Source organism: Oncorhynchus mykiss, chromosome 8 (assembly GCF_057628025.1).
Source record: "Oncorhynchus mykiss isolate SJ-2025 chromosome 8, ASM5762802v1, whole genome shotgun sequence".
NCBI lineage: Eukaryota > Metazoa > Chordata > Actinopteri > Salmoniformes > Salmonidae > Oncorhynchus > Oncorhynchus mykiss.
In genome coordinates, this window is record NC_143029.1 from 35,853,625 (window position 1) to 35,875,253 (window position 21,629).

Genomic DNA, 21,629 nt, shown 5'->3' on the forward strand with positions numbered 1-21,629 from the left:
AACTGACCCACAAAATGGTTAACTTAATTTTTAAAAATAGAATCCGAAATCCATTACATGTCCAATATCCCTGTCTCCCAACCTATGTCAATGGGAATGAGACTGAGTGTACCGATATGCTGGGATTGGTTTAAAAAAATAAATAAAAGAATGGCTGTCTGACCCACTTCCAAATGAAATCTAAACAGTCAACAAGAGAAGTAGACACGTTATAATGACTGCCACCAGAGAGACATTGCACAATTATTCAAGCTCTTTATAAAATTACAAAAAATGTAAATCAAAAATGTGAAATATAATATGCTGAGCCTGGACTACAAAGGGATTGCACTTCCTTCAGAATTTGAAACCGCTTTATTTTATTTTACATAATAGTCACTACTAGCAAGCTGTTAATCAAGACCTCGACAATCTGCATGGTTTTCAAAGGGAGATTGTTGGTCACGGAATTGAATTTTAAGAAAGAACAAAATTATATTTCAGTATTACTCCCACACAGTATGTCGGATTCAGAACAATACGTCCGAAAAAAATAGATTGTGATCTTATAGGGAATGTATTATTCGTTTTTTTTATTTTTTATTGTATTGTCCTCCCCTACAAAAGATGGGGCAGTCGACTCCCTCTGCCCGCGAGCTGTTTTTGTACACTCTGCTACAGAACAGTTTTGTGTCGCGCGGGCCTTAAATTAGTAGCTTTTTCTACATTATTTTCAAAATATGCTCGCTCACGGAATCAAAACAATCAAACGAAGAACAAGAATTCTCAAGAAACTCTTGCCTCTAATCAAACTCGGATAGAATTCAAATCAAGAAACTTCCACGTAGTTTGAAGGGTGTATTTGTGATTTTATATCGCTCTCGAACGTTTTACAAGACCAAGCTCGCGCCAGTCTGATGAATTCGCCGAACCAGGACGAAGATGATGTGCCCGTTAAAGACCCGGTGAAATACGGCGAGCTGGTCATATTGGGGTGAGTAACAGTAGGCTAGACGGATAAATAGTAGTTGATCGAAACTGAGCAAATAGTCGTGGTAGCGCGATTCGGTTACTACTATTATATTCGTGTACTACGAAAACAATTGAAAGGATGACGGTGTGAGTCGATTTGAGTTCGGTTGGTTTTGTTCTACACAGACAAACGTTATCCTTTATTGCTATACAGAAAATGTAAGCTTATTTATATTTCGCAACAAATTTGCCCCACACAATTGTGGGGAAATTATTGTGAAGTTGCTATAGAACGAGCGCCAAGTATAGTAACGTTGCAGTAACTTTGTAACACTGGGGACTGATTTGATACATTGTTACTTTGTAACAGCGCACGATTATAATTGTTATAATAAATAGTCTGCCACATCATCATAAGCCCACACTGAAATGAGTAAGGAGGATGTAGGCTTTTTTCTTCAATAAAGATCTGAGTCGGTGTAAAATCAGCACTCGATTGCTCAGGCTGAAAATACCTATGATGTCATACTATTCTGGAGCTGTGATGATTGCAGAAAGTGGGACACTGGATGAAACCAAACCAACCGGTAAAACACAGCCTAGCATATCCCACCACAATTGATGTGTGTGTATATATAGCCTACGTTTGTGGTTCACTTAGGGAATTAATCAACAACCACACGCAGGCCTATTGGAGCATTCACAAATGGTGCCTGCATGTTGGCTAACATATTTTCCCCACACATACCAGACAGGATGTGCATAAGAGAGACAGACATTCAGCATTTCCACCTCTGCCCAGTCTATAGTCCTGAGGATCTTTGGCTTAACTACGTTCCCATGCACTCTCTGATTCTCAAACTTCCGTTGTGCTTCAAGAGCATCCTGCATACAGGCCTGTGATGCAGTGACTCCATGACACCACTCTTCCTCTCTCCACCCCTCCTGAACTAGACTATGGCGCAATCCCAAATCAACCCCTAGCCCTGACCTGGGCACAGATATGAAAATATTGGATAGATATGAGCAATATAGTTATTATAGCTAGCCTACCTCTTGTCTGGATTGTTTTGGCATGTTGCATGTACCTCCAATACACAAGTAACAGTACATAAGGGTAGGGGCTAATGGTTTATCCACAGTCTTGTGTTAACACTCCCGGCTCTGAACACACTATGCTTCTCCCTACCAGATACCGGGGTTCAATCCCTGCATCCTCCATTTTCACACTTGACTGTCTCCCCCTCTTGTTTCAGAACTGTCTCAATAACATGCAAAAAAATATGCAAGAAGAGTGGAATTCTGACCGACGCCTCAAGTGTAGTAATAGTAATGTGTTCGCAGTAGAGATCGACCGATTATGATTTTTTAAATACCGATACCAATTTTTGGAGGACCAGAAAAAGCCGATACCAATTAATGTCTATTTTTTTTTATTTATATAATATAAAAGAAATACGTTAATAATGCCAATTACAACAATACTGAATGAACACTTATTTTAACTTAATATAATGCATCAATAAATAAATAATGAAACATATTCAATTTGGTTTAAATAATGCAAAAACAAAGTGTTGGAGAAGAAAGTAAAAGTGCAATATGTGCCATGTATAAAAGCTAATGTTTAAGTTCCTTGCTCAGAACATGAGAACATATGAAAGACATGAGTCTTCAATATTCCCAGGTAAGAAGTTTTAGGTTGTAATTATTCTAGGAATTATAGGACTATTTATCTCTATACGATTTGTATTTCATATACCTTTGACTATTGGATGTTCTTCTAGGTACTTTAGTATTGCCAGTGTAACAGTATAGCTTCTGTCCCTCTCCTCGCCCCTACCTGGGCTCGAACCAGGAACACATCGACAACAGCCACCCTCGAAGCATCGTTACCCATCGCTCCACAAAAGCCGCGGTCCTTGCAGAGCAAGGGGAACAACTACTCCAAGTCTCTGAGTGAGTGACGTCACCGATTGAAACGCTATTATCGCGCACCCCGCTAATTAGCTAGCCATTTCACATCAGTTACCCCAGCCTAATCTCAGGAGTTGATAGGCTTGAAGTCATAAACAGCTCAATGCTTGAAGCATTGCGAAGAGCTGCTGGCAAAACGCACAAAAGTGCTGTTTGAATGAATGCGTACGAGCCTGCTGCTGCCTACTATCGCTCAGTCAGACTGCTCTATCAAATATCAAATCATAGACTTAATTATAACATAATAACACACAGAAATACGAGCCTTTGGTCATTAATATGGTCGAATCCGGAAACTATCATTTCGAAAACAAAACGTTTATTCTTTCAGTGAAATACGGAACCGTTCCGTATTTTATCTAACGGGTGGCAACCCTAAGTCTAAATATTCCTGTTACATTGCACAACCTTCAATGTTATGTCATAATTACGTAAAATTCTGGCAAATTAGTTCGCAACGAGCCAGGCGGCCCAAACTGTTACATATACCATGACTCTGTGTGCAATGAACGCAGGAGAAGTGACACAATTTCAGTCGTGCAACGATTGTGCTTTTTTCGCAAATGCACTTTTGTTAAATCATCCCCCGTTTGGCGAAGTTGGCTGTCTTTGTTAGGAAGAAATAGTCTTCACATTGTTCGCAACAAGCCAGGCGGCCCAAACTGCTGCATATACCCTGACTCTGTTGCAAGAGAAGTGACACAATTACCCTAGTTAAAATAATTTCATGTTAGCAGGCAATATTAACTGAATATGCAGGTTTAAAAATATATACTTGTGTATTGATTTTAAGAAAGACATGGATGTTTATGGTTAGGTACATGTTGGCGCAACGACAGTCCTTTTTTGCGAATGCGCACCGCATCGATTATATCGAACGCAGGACACGCTAGATAAACTAGTAATATCATCAACCATGTGTAGTTAACTAGTGATTATGATTGTTTTTTATAAGATAAGTTTTGATGCTAACTAGCAACTTACCTTTGCTTCTTACTGCATTCGCGTAACAGGCAGGCTCCTCGTGGAGTGCAATGTAAGGCAAGTGGTTAGAGCGTTGGACTAGTTAACCGTAAGGTTGCAAGATTGAATCCCCGAGCTGACAAGGTAAAAATCTGTCGTTCTGCCCCTGAACAAGGCAGTTATCCCACCGTTCCTAGTCTGTCATTGAAAATAAGAACGTGTTCTTAACTGACTTGCCTCGTTAAATAAAGGTGTTAAAAATATTTTAAAAATTGGCCAAATCTGTGTCCAAAAATACCGATTTGTTATGAAAACTTGAAATCGGCCCTAATTAATAGGCCATTACGATTAATCGGTCAACCTCTAGTTAGCAGTATGGTCAAATCTCCACCTAGCCCTCGTGGCTATGCTGTCCGTATACTGCTGACCATCATGGGCATAGAGTCAGGCTGCACTTGAATACTGATTAGCCGCATTCTCCCCCCTGTAGCTAAAGGACATACAGTGGCAGAGACAAAACAGCCATGCGTGACACTACAAAGCACGCAGTCCTCTGCAGAAATGCTTTTAGTATCTCCCTCTTTCCTTTGTAATTATACTGTAATGATTTAGTCATTACATGAAATCTTGTTCACACACAGACCCAATGATGTTCAAGGAAATGCTGAATGTTCTTCCCAGTTCTCTAGCTGCAGTATAACATTGAGGAAATCTTGAGAGAACCCTCTCCTCGTCGCTATCAGACGTGTATATTTTGACTATAACTAACCTATGTTAGTGTTGGGCTGGTAACCGAAAGGTTGCTGGATCGAATCCCAGAGCTGACAAGGTAAAAATCTTTTCGTTCTGCCCCTGAGCAAGGCAGTTAACCCACTGTTCCCCCGGCGCCAATGACGTGGATGTCGATTAAGGCAGCCCCATGTACCTCTCTGATTTAGAAGGGTTGGGTTAAATGCGGAAGACCCATTTTCAGTTGAATGCATTCAGTTGTACAACTGACTAGGTATCCCCCTTTCCCTTTTATGCTGCGATGGCATGATTTGCCAGATTCACCTTAACCATCAAATGTTCGGCAGGCTCGGTCGGTCGGTATCTCAGTGCAGGGCATGTGATGTGATTGTTCTGCGGTGAGTCCCTGTCTGCTATCTGTCATTCATTATCTTAGTTAGACTAGGCTGAGTGGGCTCTCTGGTTCTGTGTGCTAGCCAGGGCCCGGCTCTGCAGCTCACCCCTGCCCTTCTCTCTCGTGCCCACATAATGTTGCTGAAAGCCTGGGCAGAGGCTAAGTGCAAGCAAACATTTTATAATATACCTTTCTGGTGGAGATTCAGCATGGAACAGGTGTGTCTCGCACACATGATGCAGCAAAGTGACTGTCAACTAATAAGGAACGAGCGGTCATACCGTAGTGAATTAGGTTCTAACTCATGGGCTGGATAAGCAAGTCTACAGTCTTCAGAACTGGATAATAATTACGTTGCCTCATCCTCGTTCTATCTCTCATAAAGCTGGGACTGAGAATAGCCTATCACTATGCTTATAGACTCCAACATTTGTAGTTGTTCTTTTTGCAAGAGGAGACTTTAGGACAACTCCTTCTTAGCCTGTCTAGAACACAGGTTCCGCTAACGGACCCCCCCCCCCCCCCCAACATTCCACTGAAAAGGCAGCGCGGGAATTTCAAAAATATATATTTTTTACTTTCACACATTAACAAGTCCAATACAGCAAATTAAAGATAAACATCTTGTTAATCTACCCATCGTGTCCGATTTTTAAAATGTTTTACAGCGAAAACATAACATATATTTATGTTAGATCACCACCAAATCCAAAAAAACACCCAGCCATTTTTCCCAGCCAAAGATAGTCACAAAAGCAGAGTTGGAGAGAAAATGAATCACTAACCTTTTGATAATCTTCATCAGATGACACTCATATGACATCATGTTACACAATACATTTATGTTTGTTCGATAATATGCATATTTATATCCACAAATCTCGGTTTAGGTGCCATGTTCAGCAATGTCAGATAACAGAAATACTCATCATAAACTTTGATGTTTTATATTATATGTTTTACATATAATTAAAGGTTCTTAATGTAACCGCTGTGTCAGATTTTTTTTTAAACGTTATGAAAAAAGGATACCATGCAATAATCTGAGACGGCGCTCAGACATAAATATATTTCTCCACCATGTTGGAGACAACAGAAATACGAAATTACATAATAAATATTCCCTTACCTTTGATGATCTTTCATCAGAATGCAGTGTAAGGAATCCTAGTTCCGCAATAAATCGTTGTTTTGTTCAATAATGTCCATTACTAGTGTCCAATTAGCTACTTTTGCTAGCACGTTTAGTTCACATGTCCAAAAGCTAGCGCAGGTCCAGGCGAACTCGGGCGAACACTTCAAAAAGTTATATTCTAGGTCGAATAAACTGGTCAAACTAAGTAGAGAATCAATCTTCAGGATGTTATTATCATATATATCCAATAACGTTCCAACCGGAGCATAAGTTTTTGTCTACAGAGTAATGGAATGCAAGGCGATATAATAAGTACTGTGCGTAACCAGGAACTGGCATTCTGCCAGACCAGTGACTCAAATAGCTGCCATCCGGTCCCACATCACACTAGAGGCTTCATTCCACGTTCTACTGACTGTTGACATCTATTGGAAGGCGTAGGAAGTGTGAAGAGATCCATATCTTATTTGGATGTGAATAGGCGATGAGTTGAAAATCAACCAGCCCCAGAATTTCCACTTCCTGTTTGGAGGTTTGCCTGCCCTATGAGTTCTGTTATACTCACAGACATAATTCAAACAGTTTTAGAAACTTCAGTGTTTTCTATCCAATAGTAATAATAATATGCATATATTAGCATCTAGGACAGAGTAGGAGGCAGTTCACTATGGGCACACAATTCATCCAAAGTGAAAATGCTGCCCCCTATCCCTAAAAGGTTAAGTTATTAGAATATTTGGGAAATAAGCTACTGTTTGTAACTTTAACTTGCCTTAAGGTTATAACTCATGGGCTGGATAAGCAAGTCTACAGTCTTCAGAACTGGATAATAATTACGTTGCCTCATCCTCGTTCTATCTCTCATAAAGCTGTGATTGAGAATAGCCTATGCCTAGGCTTATAGACTCCAACATTTGTAGTTGTTCTTTTTGCAAGAGGAGACTTTAGGACACCACCTTCTTAGGCTATTAGAATATTTGGGAAATAAGCTACTGTTTGTAACTTTTAACTTGCCTTAAAGCTTTTGTGATAGGCCTAGTAGGAGGACAGGTTATTGTCCGTTTGGTTTTTGACCTCGCATGGAGGGATTTTTCCACCCCGCGTGGGTCACTTCTTTCATAATAAGCTTGAACTTGTCATTCAATTTTTCTATAGGCTATTGATAATGTTTGTTCTCTCTCATTATTAGTCCCCTGGCTACCTTAAATTTGTAGGCTATTCAAACAACTTGAGTTGGAGTTGGAACTCCGGAGTTGGAACTCCGTTAGATTAATATATTGTTTGATCAGGAGAGAAACCATGCACATGTAAAACGATGAAAGCCCAAAGTCATATTCCATATCGAATGGAGAGACGAGGGAATATGGACTGCGTTTTTTGAAACCACTAGACAAACAAATACTCAACAAAAATATAAACACATATCAACTGTTGGTCCCATGTTTCATGAGCTGAAATTAAAGATACCAGAAATGTTCTATACTCACAAAAAAAATGCTTATTTCTCTCAAATTTGTTTACATCCCTGTTAGTGAGAATTTCTCCTTCACCAAGATAATCCTGACAGATGTGGCATATCAACAAGCTGATTAAACCTGATTGATAAACACAGGTGCACCTTGTGCTGGGGACAATAAGTAATGTTGACTGCAGGACTGCCCTTTTGTTGGGAAAAATTCATTCTGAGTGGCTGGGCCTGGCTCGCCCCAGTGGCTGGGCCTGGCTCTCCCCAGTGACTGAGCGTATGCCCTCCCAGGCCCACCCATGACTGCTCCCCTGCCCAGTCATGTGTAATCCACAGATTAGGGCCTAATGAATTTATTTAAATTGACTGATTTCCTTCTATGTACTGTAACTCAGTAAAATCTTTGAAATTGTTGCATTTATATTTTTGATCAGTATAGTTAAGGAATGCGTTCTGTAGGCCTATATAACACAGGCTATAGCAAATGGAAAGGAATAGGCAGATTACTCTGAATGTCACACGTGTGCTGCCCTGCCGTCCACTGGCCAACTCCATTCTTTTCTGCGCAGCGACAGTCAAGTTCAAATAGGTAAACCATCGCCTGTCACATTACGATGTCGTCACCATCGACCATAGCTGTCCGTCATTGTTGATCGACAATACTATTGTAATATCGCCAAACCCTACTGTGTTTTGCCTGGCCAGTTCTGGTCCATCTGCTTCCCGCATCTCGGCCCTTTCATCACTTTCTGTATCCCTCTCTTCCTGACCTCTGCCCTGCTCTACTCCTGCTCTCGCCCTCATGTTTACCCCCTCTCTCCCTGCCCTGTCTCTTTCTTTCTGGTCTACCTCTCCTCTATGCCCTCTTTCTCCTTACCCCCCCCCCCCCCCCTCCCTCCCTCCCTCCTGCCTGTTCAGCTCTGTCCTGATGTGACACAGTGTCATTGTACAGGTAGCAGTGGGTTCCCTTCAGATCTCCTCTCCTTAGATCTCATGACCGGGCCTCACTACTGCACTCTGTTCCACCACTGTGGAAAGGGAAATATCTTGGCTTGTCTGGTCTGGACTAACATTGTGAAAGGGAAAGATCTTGGCTTAGGTCTCGTTTAGAACTGTGGAATGATGCTGATCGTCCAGGAAGAGCAGCTGCAGCTTGGCATAGAGAGGCATAGCTTTGTTAAGAGGAGAGCGAGGGCTGGGAGAAAAGAGGAAGGGCTAGAGAGAGAGGAGAGGAGAGGAATAATTTGATTTGAAAGCAGGGTTGATGTCCCCTCAAAGGGCTCTGTGTCCACTGGGCATCATCTGAATAGTGTTTAATAGGTACCATGCCCAGCTGATTAGCTGAAAGCAGGCCTCACCATGAACTCTTAGCGTGGCAGTGCAGTTCTTCTCAGTTGCCCAGCAAGCTAGAGACAAGACAAGAAAGAGTTTAGGTTTGAACAATTAGCTGAGATGACCGCACAGTTCCACTTAGGCTAACGCTTACTCATGCTTTCTCTTTTTCTCTTCCGTGTCTCTCGCTGTCTCTTTCGGTGCTGACACACACTAACAAAGATATATATATCACACACACACAGAGAGAGAGAAGTGCCCAGAGGAGAGGTTAAGAAGGAGTTGAACCTACAAGTATTCAGAGCACCATATTAATTCAACCATTGTTATTCAGGCATTTGCTGAATACAGTTAATTGGTGTTTCAGTGTAAAGAGGGTTCGCCCAGTAAGCGCGCTATTCTAAGGTTTCAAGTGGCCTGTCAGTGAATCGGACTCAAGTGGTACTTATCCGTATCTATGCGCGGGTAGTTGTACATTAGTTGTCTGTGAGGAATGAGTGGTGGAGGTGATAGGCCAGCATTTATAAAAGGGATGTTTCATTCTAGCATAGTAGGCCCACAGAAACCAACACCGACGGGAGACCGTCAATTTTGAAGAGCCAAATGATCAGCAGGGATTTGCGATATCTCCAAAGATCAAATGAGGTGAATAGGCTACATGGTAGAGGTCGACCGATTAATCGGAATGGTCGATTAATTATGGCCGTTTTCATAACAATCGGAAATCGGTATTTTGGGGTGCCGATTTCCGATTTTTAAATAAATAAATATTTTTTTATACCTTTTTAACTAGGCAAGTCAGTTAAGAACACCTGGCCGTGCTGCTGCTCCAGTTTCAACTGTTCTGCCTGTGATTATTATTATTTGACCATGCTGGTCATTTATGAACATTTGAACAGCTTGGCCATGTTCTGTTTCAATCTCCACCCAGCACAGCCAGAAGAGGACTGGTCACCCCACATAGCCTGGTTCCTCTCTAGGTTTCTTCCTAGGTTTTGGCCTTTCTATGTAGTTTTTCCTAGCCACTGTGCTGTTACACCTGCATTGCTTGCTGTTTGGGGTTTTAGGCTGGGTTTCTGTACAGCACTTTGAGATATCAGCTGATATACGAAGGGCTATATAAATACATTTGATTAGATATTTTCAATGACTGCCTAGGAACTGTGGGTTAACTGCCTTGTTCAGGGGCAGAACGACAGATTTTCACCTTGTCAGCTCAGGGGGTCCAATCTTGCAACCGCACAGTTAACTAGTCCAACGCTCTAACCATTGCACTCCACGAGTAGCCTGCCTGTTACGCGACTGCAGTAGAAGCCAAGGTAAATTGCTAGCTAGCATTAAACTTATCTTATAAAAAACAATCAATCATAATCACTAGTTATGACTACTAATCCAGTTTAGCAGGCAATATTAACCAGGTGAAATTGTGTCATTTCTCTTGCGTTCATTGCACGCAGAGTCAGGGTATATGCAACAGTTTGGGCTGCCTGGCTCATTGCGAACTAATTTGCCAGAATTTTACGTCATTATGACATATATTGAAGGTTGTTAAATGTAACAAGAATATTTAGACTTAGAGATGCCACCCGTTAGATAAAATACCGAACGGTTCCGTATTTCACTGAAATAATAAAGTTTTGTTTTCGAAATGATAGTTTGCGGATTCGATCATATTAATGACCAAAGGCTCGTATTTCTGTGTGTTATTATGTTATAATTAAGTCTGATTTGATAGAGCAGTCTAACTGAGCAGCAGCAGGCCCGTAATCATTCATTCAAACAGCACTTTTGTGCGTTTTGCCAGCAGCTCTTCACAAGCACAGCGCTGTTTCTGACTTCAAGCCTATCAGCCTAATGGCTGGTGTAACCAATGTGAAATGGCTAGCTAGTTAGCTGGGTGTGTGCTAATACTGTTTCAAAGGTCACTCGCTTTTAGATTTGGAGTAGTTATTCCCCTTGCGCTGCAAGGGTCGCGGCTTTTGTGGAGCGATGGGTAACGATGCTTCGAGTGTGGCTGTTGTCGATGTGTTCCTGGTTCGAGCCCAGGTAGGGGCAAGGAGGGGGACGGAAGCTATACTGTTACACTGGCAATACTAAAGTGCCTACAAGAACATCCAATAGTCAAAGGTATATGAAATACAAATGGTATAGAGAGAAATAGTCCTTTAAATACTATATTAACTACAACCTAAAACCTCTTACCTTGGAATATTGAAGTCTCATGTTTAAAAGAACCACCAACTTTCATATGTTCTCATGTTCTGAGCAAGGAACTTAAACGTCAGCTTTTTTACATGGCACATATTGCACTTTTACTTTCTTCTTCAACACTTTGTTTTTGCATTTTTTTAAACCAAATTGAACATGGTTCATTATTTATTTGAGATTGATTTTTTTTTAAAATTGATTTTATTGATGTTTTATATTAAGTTAAAATAAGTGTTAATTCAGTATTGTTGTAATTGTCATTATTACAATTTTTTTTTAAATCGTCCGGTATCGGCTTTTTTGGTCCTCCAATAATCGGTTTTGGCGTTGAAAAATCCTAATCGGTCGACCTCTACTACATGGCGTATTCTCTTTCTTATTTATTCATTTTCAGATGTTGTTATTTAAAGCAGGCAGACCGGCATCAAGGAATTCAGTTACTGTTCGATTGAACGAGTGTGCAAAATTAGTGACCTAAGTGACTTTGAGCATGGTATGATCGTCGGTGGTTCCAGTATGTCAGAAACGACCTCCTGGGCTTTTCGCGCACGACAGTGTCTAGGATTTACTGAGAATGGTGCGATAAACAAAACATCAAGTCAGTGGCAGTCCTGTGGACAAAAACTCTTCGTTTGTTAGAGGTCGAAGGAGAATGGCAAGCCAAAAACAGGCAAATAACGGCACAGTAGTGGTGTGCAGAATGTCATCTCGGAATGTACAACTGATCAGTCCTTGTCACAGATGGGCTATTGCGGCAGAGGATCACTCCGATCAGCTAAAAACAAAAAGAAGTGACTCCAGTGGGCACACGATCACCAACTCTGGACAATTGAGGAGTGGAAAAACATTGCCCGGTCCGACGAATCCCGGTTCCTGTTGCGTCATGCTGAGTCAGGATTTGGCGTGAGCAGCATGAGTCCATGGCCCTAACCTGCCTGGTGTCAACAGTACAGGCTGGTGGCAGTGGTGTAATGGTGTGGGAATGTTTTCCTGGCACGTGCGTGTTAGGTCCCTTGATACCAATTGAGCAAGCTTTCCATGCCCTGAAGAATTCAGGCTGTTCTGGAGGCAAAGGGGTGGGGTTTGACCAAGTACTAGATGGGTGTAGCAAATAAACTGGCCACTGAGTGTATATTCCTGTTGTACCTGTGGGCTGCCACTCAATTATTATTATTATTATATATTTTTTTTAAATGCATAGATCCAAAGTAATGATCATATTACGTAGTTTAGTTACAAAACATTTAGCATGTAATTTATTTAATGTAGAATCTCTGTGTTATGTGTTTGCTTTCTCTAGGTACAATGGCTCGCTGCCCAGTGGAGACCGGGGGAGGAGGAAGAGCCGCTTCGCTCTGTACCGGAGGACCAAGGCCAACGGAGTCAAACCCAGCACTGTTCACATCCTCAACACACCACAGGACAGCAAGGTGTGTGCGTGAGAATGTGATGCTGCCGTAGTCTTCCTATAGTGGGAAATGCTGTCCTCGTGGTAGGCCTACAGTAACGGAGTGTGTGTGTGAGAGGATATCGCAGAAATATGAGGATGTAAAGTTCTACCCTAAACTCTCCTCTCCTGTGGTGGTGGTGTTGTTGTGATTGCAGGCAGTCCACAGCAGGGGGCAGCACAGCATCTCCTTCACTCTGTCCCGCAACCAGACAGTGGTGGTGGAGTACTGCCACGACAACGACACTGACATGTTTCAGGTAAACACCACAGCAATGCTTTTTTTTTTCTTCGGCTAAACACAAAAATAATGCCTGTCTGCTTATCTAGGTAATACTGAGTTCTTTGTCTTCCAAAAACAGGAAGAACAGAAAGAGGATAGCGACTGAACACCCAGGTGTTGCTACCACTTTTTCCCTTTTTGGATGCTTTTGCTGTGTGTGTGTATACACCCTCCAGAGTTTGTTTAACGGATGCTTTATTTTGGCTCACATGCTGGGAATACTCTCCACCACATATGGGCTTGGCGTGTGTGTGTGTGTGTGTGAGAGACACATTGAAATAACAATTCAATCAGCCAATCCCACACCAAACTCCTACTGTATTGTATGAGTAAGAACCACACCAGCAACCTTCCACAACAGCTGGGGAACGGGATGAATATTAAATCAGTTCTGAAATAGATGCCTGGTGGCCAGCTTAGAACAGGACCCCGGATACATTCAAAACACGGAGAGCATTGTAGAACTATGAAATGTATCTTAAGTGGGTTATCACAGGTGGCTAATTTACCGTGAGTAACTGCACACAGCCTGAAATGAAATGTAGCCAGATGTTACTGCTATTTGTGTGTGAACGATGATACAATCGTGGCAAGTAATAAGCACAGCAGGATCCCTCAAGTCCTGGCCTAATTAACAAGCTAAAGAAAAGCTCAAATCATCACCATCACATCCATCAATAAAACCAAATCATGGCCTGACATAAATATGACTTTAAAGGGAGCAAAGGACCTTAAAAATTATTTTTCCATCGAACCATGTTCTGAACACAAGACCGATCCCATGTAATGTTTGTCTCTCACTCGTTTCCCCTGCAGATTGGGCGCTCCACAGAGTGTCCAATAGACTTTGTCGTGACGGACACATCAGGAGAGGGGAAGGAGTGCGAGGACCCCTCAGTGGCCCCCAGCACCATCTCCCGCTTCGCCTGCAGGGTGGTGTGTGAACGCAACCCCCCCTACACTGCACGCATCTACGCCGCTGGCTTTGACTCCTCCAAAAACATCTTTCTAGGGGTGAGTGTGTAGCACGGGCTCTGTAGAGAGACCAAATGGAGAGCTCTAAATGGATGTCTGTTGAAGAGTCACACTTCATTAGGCACAAACGGAAGACTACAGTGTGTCCTTATAGGACATGTTCAGGTAGTACCCACTAGAGGTCGACCGATTTAATTAGGGCCGATTTCAAATTTTCATATCAATCGGAAATTGGTATTTTTGGATGCCGATTTTGCCGATTTAATGCCGATATGTATGTAGATATCTTTTTTTTTTTTTACAACTTTATTTAACGAGGCAAGTCCGTTAAGAACACATTCTTATTTTCAATGACGGCCTAGGAACGGTGGGTTGGCTGCCTTGTTCAGGGGCAGAACGACAGATTTTTATCTTGTCAGCTCAGGGATTCAATCTTGCAAACTTACGGTTAACTAGTCCAACGCTCTAACCACCTGCCTCACGGGGAGCCTGCCTGTTACGCGAATGCAGTAAGAAGCCAAGGTAAGTTGCTAGCTAGCATTAACTTATCTTATAAAAAAACAATCAATCAATCATAATCACTAGTTAACTACACATGGTTGATGATATTACTAGTTTATCTAACATGTCCTGCGTTGCATATAATTGATGCTCCAACGTGTACCTAACCATAAACAAAAGAAAGGTTAGTAGGCAATATTAACCAGGTGAAATTGTGCCCCTTACTTTTGCGTTCATTGCATGCAGAGTCAGGGTATATGCAACAGTTTGGGCCGCCTGGCTTATTGCGAACTAATTTGCCAGAATTTTACGTAATTATGTCATAACATTGAAGGTTGTGCAATGTAACAGCAATATTTAGAGTTAGGGTTGCCATCCGTTAGATAAAATACGGAACAGTTCCGTATTTCACTGAAAGAATAAACGTTTTGTTTTCGAAATGATAGTTTTCAGATTTGACCATATTAATGACCTAAGGCTCGTATTTCTGTGTGTTATTATGTTATAATTAAGTCTATGATTTGATAGAGCAGTCTGACTGAGCGATGGTAGGCACCAGCATGCTCGTAAGCATTCATTCAAACAGCACTTTCGTGCATTTTGCCAGCAGCTCTTCGCAATTCTTCAAGCATTGTGCTGTTTATGACTTCAAACCTATCAACTCCCGAGATTAGGCTGGTGCAACCGATGTGAAATGGCTAGCTAGCGGGGTGCGCGCTAATAGCATTTCAAATGTCACTCGCTCTGAGACTTGGAGTAGCTGTTCCCCTGGCTCTGCATGGGTAACGCTGCTTTGAGGGTGGCTGTTGTCGATGTGTTCCTGGTTCGAGCCCACAGAGGAGCGAGGAAAGGGACGGAAGCTATACTGTTACACTGGCAATACTAAAGTGCCTATAAGAACATCCAATAGTCAAAGGTATATGAAATACAAATCGTATAGAGAAAAATAGTCCTAGAATTCCTATAATAATTACAACCTAAAACTTCTTACCTGGGAATATTGAAGACTCATGTTAAAAAGAACCACCAGCTTTCATATGTCCTCATGTTCTGAGCAAGGAACTTAAACGTTAGCTTTTTTACATGGCACATATTTCACTTTTACTTTCTTTTCCAACACTTTGTTTTTGCATTATTTAAACCAAATTGAACATGTTTAATTATTTATTTGAGGCTAAATTGATTTTATTGATGTATTATATTAAGTTAAAATAAGTGTTAATTCAGTTTTGTTGTAATTGGCATTACAATTTTCTTTTAAATAAAACGGCCGATTAATCAGTATCGGCTTATTTTGGTCCTCCAATAAATCGGAATCGGAGTTGAAAAATCATAATTGGTCGACCTCTAGTACCCACCTACATTTTCTCCCTTTGGGTGGCTACTAAACACAACCAATCCTAGACGTGAGTAACCAAGCTTCGGTTCTTTCTTGGTTTTCTTATTCTATTTCATCTTCTTCATCACCTCCTCCTCTTCCAGGAGAAAGCCACTAAGTGGAAGAACCCGGACGGCCACATGGATGGCTTGACCACCAACGGGGTACTGGTGATGCACCCTGAGGGTTTCCCTGAGGACAACAGACAGGGCCTGTGGAGGGAGATTTCTGTTTGTGGGGATGTCTACGCCCTCCGAGAGACACGCTCTGGACCCAGCCGAGGCAAACTGGTCAGTACCGTTGGCTACAAGAGGCACAACCAGGGCACCCTATTCCCTATGGGCCCTTGTCAAAAGTAGTGCACTATATAGGGCATAGACACCTGTATGTATTTGTGACGTTTCATTTTCTCAGATTTAGTTCTTTGTTTGCATATGTACTCGTGTGTATTAGTCTGATGTCCTCCCTGCGTGTGTGTGTGTCTCCTGGCCTGTAGGCGGAGGGAGAAAGCAGTGCCTTGCGGGATGGTTCTCTGGTGGACCTGTGTGGAGCCACTCTGCTGTGGCGTACTGGGGAGGGCCTGCTCCACGCTCCCACCCTCCGCCACCTGGAGGCACTGCGACAGGAGCTCAACGCTGGCCGGCCACAGTGTCCTGTAGGCCTCAGTACTCTGGCATTCCCTAGCCTGCCACGCAGCCACAGGTGGGTAGCTACTACACAGTGACCGACAAGGAGCTACACCACAAGGAGGTAGTATACATGAGTTGCCCCTATCTACTTGGACAGTGGTCGGGGCAAATTCAACATGCCTTGATTACAACTATGTTTTTATCCCTTGTAGTCTATTTAAAAGCTATTTTACAATACAACTACTACCAACAAAATAAATGGTGCTTTGAGTTTGAGGAAAAAATTAAAACCTAGTAGTTTTCCTTTTCTCCCCAGTCTGGAGGAGCGCCAGCCCTGGGTTTACCTCACCTGCGGACACGTGCACGGCCGCCACGACTGGGGCCAGCGCCCCGAGCGCCAGGAGGCGAGAGGAGGAGAGGGGGAAGGGGCGATCTCCACAGTCCGCCGGGAGTGCCCTCTATGCAGGAGCGTGGGGCCCTACGTACCCCTGTGGCTGGGGTGTGAGCCCGCCGTGTACGTGGATGCTGGAGCACCTACGTACGCGTTTGTACCCTGCGGCCACGTGTGTTCAGAGAGGACAGCCAAGTACTGGGCGGATACCCCGCTGCCCCATGGGACCCACGCCTTCCGGCCCACCTGTCCCTTCTGCTCTGCCCCTCTCAGCAGCACCCCACAGGGCTGGACACGCCTCATCTTCCAGGGCCCCATCGACTAGCCAGGGCCCCCACGGATGCATTCCACAACTACTACGCAACAGTGGAACCAACAAAGTCACTAAGCCAAAGGCCCAATCCTAACTTGAGATAATTGTGTATAACTAATATGAATATTTCTCCAATTTACACTACATCCATGGTGATGTTAGACAAGTGTGTGTACCTCAAACATTTGTGTAATAATGTGTTAATGTCATTTTAGGATCTGTGCTGTAGTTTGCATTGGGCACATTTCTCTCAAGTTAAGATTTGGCCATAACAGAATCTCCCTTCAAAAGCAATAAGAACACCACTATAGCGAAGCATAGTTTTTAGATAACCTAGTTTTTTGGCTAGTCATCCATGTCTCCAATTCTGTCTCTCTTCAGACATGGCTGAATGTTGTCTGCAGCTCAAGGGCTAAACCTGAGGTGTGTTGAAGTCACTGGATGTTCATGATTGCTGGTTTCCTGACAAAATCATCTCAGCCCAATTTTGAACCAATAATGTAAGGATGCTACTCCAGTGTTTGCGTGAATATTCCCTTTGACAAATATGAATTATCTGGAAAACATAACATTGTAATATTTTGCGAAGCGGTTCAACCCCACAGTACCAGTAACGTATTCTACAGTTGCAAATATAAGTGATGTTAGTGAACATTCTGCAGTTTGACCACACCTCAGGTTTGTGACCAAACAGACAGACAGGCCCGTGTCATGAGACATAGCAGAAAGGTCAGAAAGCGTGACATAAAGTAACCTCATAAGACATTTTTTTTTCAAAGAAAATATAACTATTTTATAAAAATGGGGGGTGTTTGGGGTGGGATGGGTTGGGATTTCATTTAGATGTTGAGTGTTAAGATACAACTATTTTTCTATCTTGAGTATTTAGTTAAATGTGATTTCTCAATGTATGCGTTTTCTGTAAGTGTATGACGTATTATGTGTGTTCGATGAAACGAGGAGAATGAGAAAAAATTGTCAACACTGTGTCACACAAGTTACACGACCATAAACAATTGCCCAGACAATGAATGTAGCCAAATACTCAGGCTATACTAGCTTAGCCTGCCCAGGTGCTTGTATTGAATTGCTCTATATTATGCTACTACTATTTTTTTATCTGAACGTTGTGATATACAGTACCAGTTGACACATCTACTCATTCAAGGGTTTTTATTAATATTTTACTATTTTCTACATTGTAGAATAATAGTGAAGACATCAACTATGAAATAACACATATGGAGTCATGTAGTAACCAAAAAAATGTATTTTATATTTGAGATTCTTCAAAGTAGCCACCCTTTGCCTTGATAGCTTTGCCCATTCATGGCATTCTCTCAACCAGCTTCACCTGGAATGCTTTTCCAAAAGTATTGAAGGAGTTCCCACATGCTGAGCACTTGTTGGTTGCTTTTCCAGGTGACTACCTCATGAAGCTGGTTGAGAGAATGCCAAGCGTGTGCAAAGCTGTCATCAAGGCAAAGTGGCTACTTTAAAGAATCTCAAATATAAAATATGTTGATTTGTTTAACACTTTTTTTGGTTACTACATGATTCCATGTGTTATTTCATAGTTTTGATGCCTTCACATTTATTCTACTATGTAGAAAATAGTATAAATAAAGAAAACGCCTGGAATAAGTAGGTGTGTCCAAACTTTTGACTGTAGCTTGAAAATGTCAAATTGTTGCAGGAAGATGAACACATTACACCCACATGTGTAACCTGAACATACACTCGCGTCTTGCACTGTGGATTGACAAACCTTGCATTTGTGCTTAATTGTGCACAGTGTGGCTTGTTAATTATACAGCCCTAAATGCCTCAAATGAAAAGAAATGTCAGCAAAATGAGCAGTCCAACACAAATCTACAATTTAAACATTTTCCATATAAGATATATACACACCTACTCAAGCTTCTACTCAGGGGCCAGAGAGCAATATTTCTTATTCTGGAGGGTGCAACATTACAGAACGTTCAGATAGAAATGTTTGGAGTAGAACTGAGAATGTCTCTATTTTACATTTCTATGCCCCAGATGCATTAACTACTTCAGGTTTACAGCCGTTAGGCCTCTACACAGTGCCATGCTGTATTTCATATAATGGGTAATGTTACCGATGGGTAAATATAAAACCACTTCAGGATGTCTTCCAAGTCCCCAGTTCAGTTAGAAGAGCAACCTTATCTTCCTCAGTACCAGTGTTTTCACCAAACCAATTGTCTATTAGCTCAGGTTTAGAATACTCAGAGTTTGCCCCGAGGGTAGCACAGGACACTGAGCTACAGTAAGCTTGTAGTAAAATATTTTAGATGGTCATTCATTTCATGGCCGCATTTAAGGAGTTGCATCGTTACAGAACATTCGGATAAGAATGTTTTTTAGAACCAACATGATTTTCTCTCATGGAGAATATTGAGTCATGTCAGCTCTAAAGTCAATTTCAATCTGAAACATTCTGTAACATTGTTACCTCTTAATAGGCCCCACCCAGCTAGCACAACGTTCTGTGAGCCATATGTTTCTGAGAGCGTGGTTGTCCTATTGTTATTTGGCATGCAACCTCCTGGGAATGGTGCAGGATAGTTGCTTTGTTTGGAACATTCTCATCACATTTAAGGAACTTTGTTAAAGTAATTTAATGCCAAGAAAATAATCTGTTTCCTAATAGTTCTAATATGGTTACATGTCATTTCAATTTTAGTAATGCTCTAGAAACATTCTGTTCTTCTGTGGGAGATGTGGTGCTTCAGCATAACGTTTCCTAATTGTACTATTTAAAGGCATGTTCTCAAATTGTTCCAAGAATGTTAAGAACTTTCCATAAAAAAAAAAAAACGTTTAGCATTTGAGGCTAAAACATTTACATTCTCTTTTCAGCATCAACAAAACTCTTATCCTCTATCTTGTTAGTGTGTTCAGGGGTGTTGGCTGCGCCCACTGATTGGCCACACCTGATCTTAATGAGTGCCTGTTTCCTTTTAAATGGGGTCTGTTTGAATAGACTAAAATGAAAAGCTTTGTGTGCGTAAAAAAAACATGGCATGCTAGCTCCATCCTGGTGGTGCAGTGGGCTAATTCCACGGATACACAACAGAAAATGATAGGTGTTGTGTCACAACAAAAAGTTTGCATGATTAAGCCTACGGACACCCATTTCCATGTTTCCTAGCTGTGCCTGAAGTTCAAAAAATGTATCCAAAAATAAGCTAGCATTGTTATTAAAAGTCTTACTGAAACGTTCAGTGAAGGTTTTAAGGAATTTATTTAAAAACCGCGTTAATAAAATAAAAGCGTTAATAAAACCACCCAGGAAAACTTTCAAGGAACCAGAGTAAAATGTTCTCGGGTCCTCCCAGGCAACCTAAAGATAAAATGTTCCCATAACAGGCAAATGTTCACTTCTGTTCTCAGAAAAAAAAATTAAATTCTCCGTTTTACCAGTCAGGAAATGTATGTTCCCACAACCAATGTAAAACCAAGAAACTTCGTTCCCACAACTTCCAAGGAACCAAAATGTGCTAGCTGGACTGTACCATTCAGTATTCCCCAAGTCCTCAGTACCTCAGCCAGATTAGCTCAGAGCAGGTCTGAGATCAGTTTGATGACACAGTCCTCAATATACAGTTAGTAGTATAGTTGCCAAGTCCCTCGGTTTGGGGTGGAACTAGTCAGGTTCAAACACAGTACAGAGTTCTTTAAAACATTTCAGTAACATTTCTGTTACCTACCCCATTACGACAGCCAAATTCCCCATTGGTCCAATCCATGGGATATCCTGCTATTGAACATGCCAATTCTAAAATTTATTATGATATAGCAGGTGAAATGAAATTATGTTTGCCAAATTGTTTGGCTCATTTAGTTTTTAATATTCTTTGTTGTTTTGGACCTTTTATCTGTTTCGTTTTTATCCTGTAATTTATTCTCCCATTGAGTCGGTAGAAGTTGCCCCTAACCACTGATTCAGAGTCAGAAATAGTTTCATTCCGTCTAATAGTTAAGGTTAGAATTGGGTGAATGTAATCTGATCCTACTATAGATCTGTGGTTAGGAGGAACTTCTACTTAAACCATTATTTTATCCGGTTGACCCCCACATCACAGCTGACCTCTGACTTGTAATAACCTCACAGCAATCACATTCCTCTGGAGCGACGAAAACGCTAAACGCTGATTGTTTCTCACCTTTCTGTAATCCTGGGGTGCACAGACAATCACTGTACACACATCAATAAACCTGTTTTAGAACTAGCCTCTTTGTCTGTTCACTGGCTGGAAGGGGATGGGATTGGATGAAGGTTTGGAAATAGCTGTTTTCCCCTACTTTTAATTTACATTTGATTTATTTAGCATATTTGAAAAGCATTCTTTGTTTTAGTCTCTTCTCACATGGGGTGGAGCGAGACTGTCTTTATTTTAATATGTTTTAAATGTAATATTAAAACATACTATTTACTTTCAGTGAAGCGGCTCAACATTTATTTACATTACATTGTCATCTAACAGACTCCCATTCAGAGCAACCCAAAGAAGCAACCTGGGTCAATGCC

At 41.6% G+C, this 21,629-nt stretch overlaps 1 protein-coding gene across 3 annotated transcripts in view; it reads left to right on the plus strand.

Moving 5' to 3' along the window:
• LOC110529853 (E3 ubiquitin-protein ligase pellino homolog 2-like) overlaps positions 1 to 21,330 on the plus strand; it is a 38,367-nt gene extending 17,037 nt beyond the window's left edge. The window contains exons 1-7 of one of the 3 annotated variants that reach the window (XM_021612458.3): positions 374 to 973; positions 12,455 to 12,584; positions 12,760 to 12,861; positions 13,701 to 13,898; positions 15,843 to 16,028; positions 16,235 to 16,440; positions 16,684 to 21,330. In XM_021612458.3, the coding sequence (XP_021468133.1) occupies positions 897 to 973; positions 12,455 to 12,584; positions 12,760 to 12,861; positions 13,701 to 13,898; positions 15,843 to 16,028; positions 16,235 to 16,440; positions 16,684 to 17,083 (1,299 nt within the window). In that variant the 5' untranslated portion in view covers positions 374 to 896 and the 3' untranslated portion in view covers positions 17,084 to 21,330. Of the gene's footprint in view, positions 1 to 373; positions 974 to 12,454; positions 12,585 to 12,759; positions 12,862 to 13,700; positions 13,899 to 15,842; positions 16,029 to 16,234; positions 16,441 to 16,665 lie in introns of those variants that run through there. The other 2 variants (XM_021612457.3, XM_090243314.1) reach the window with 2 other exon arrangements.
• Positions 21,331 to 21,629: the final 299 nt, after the last annotated feature.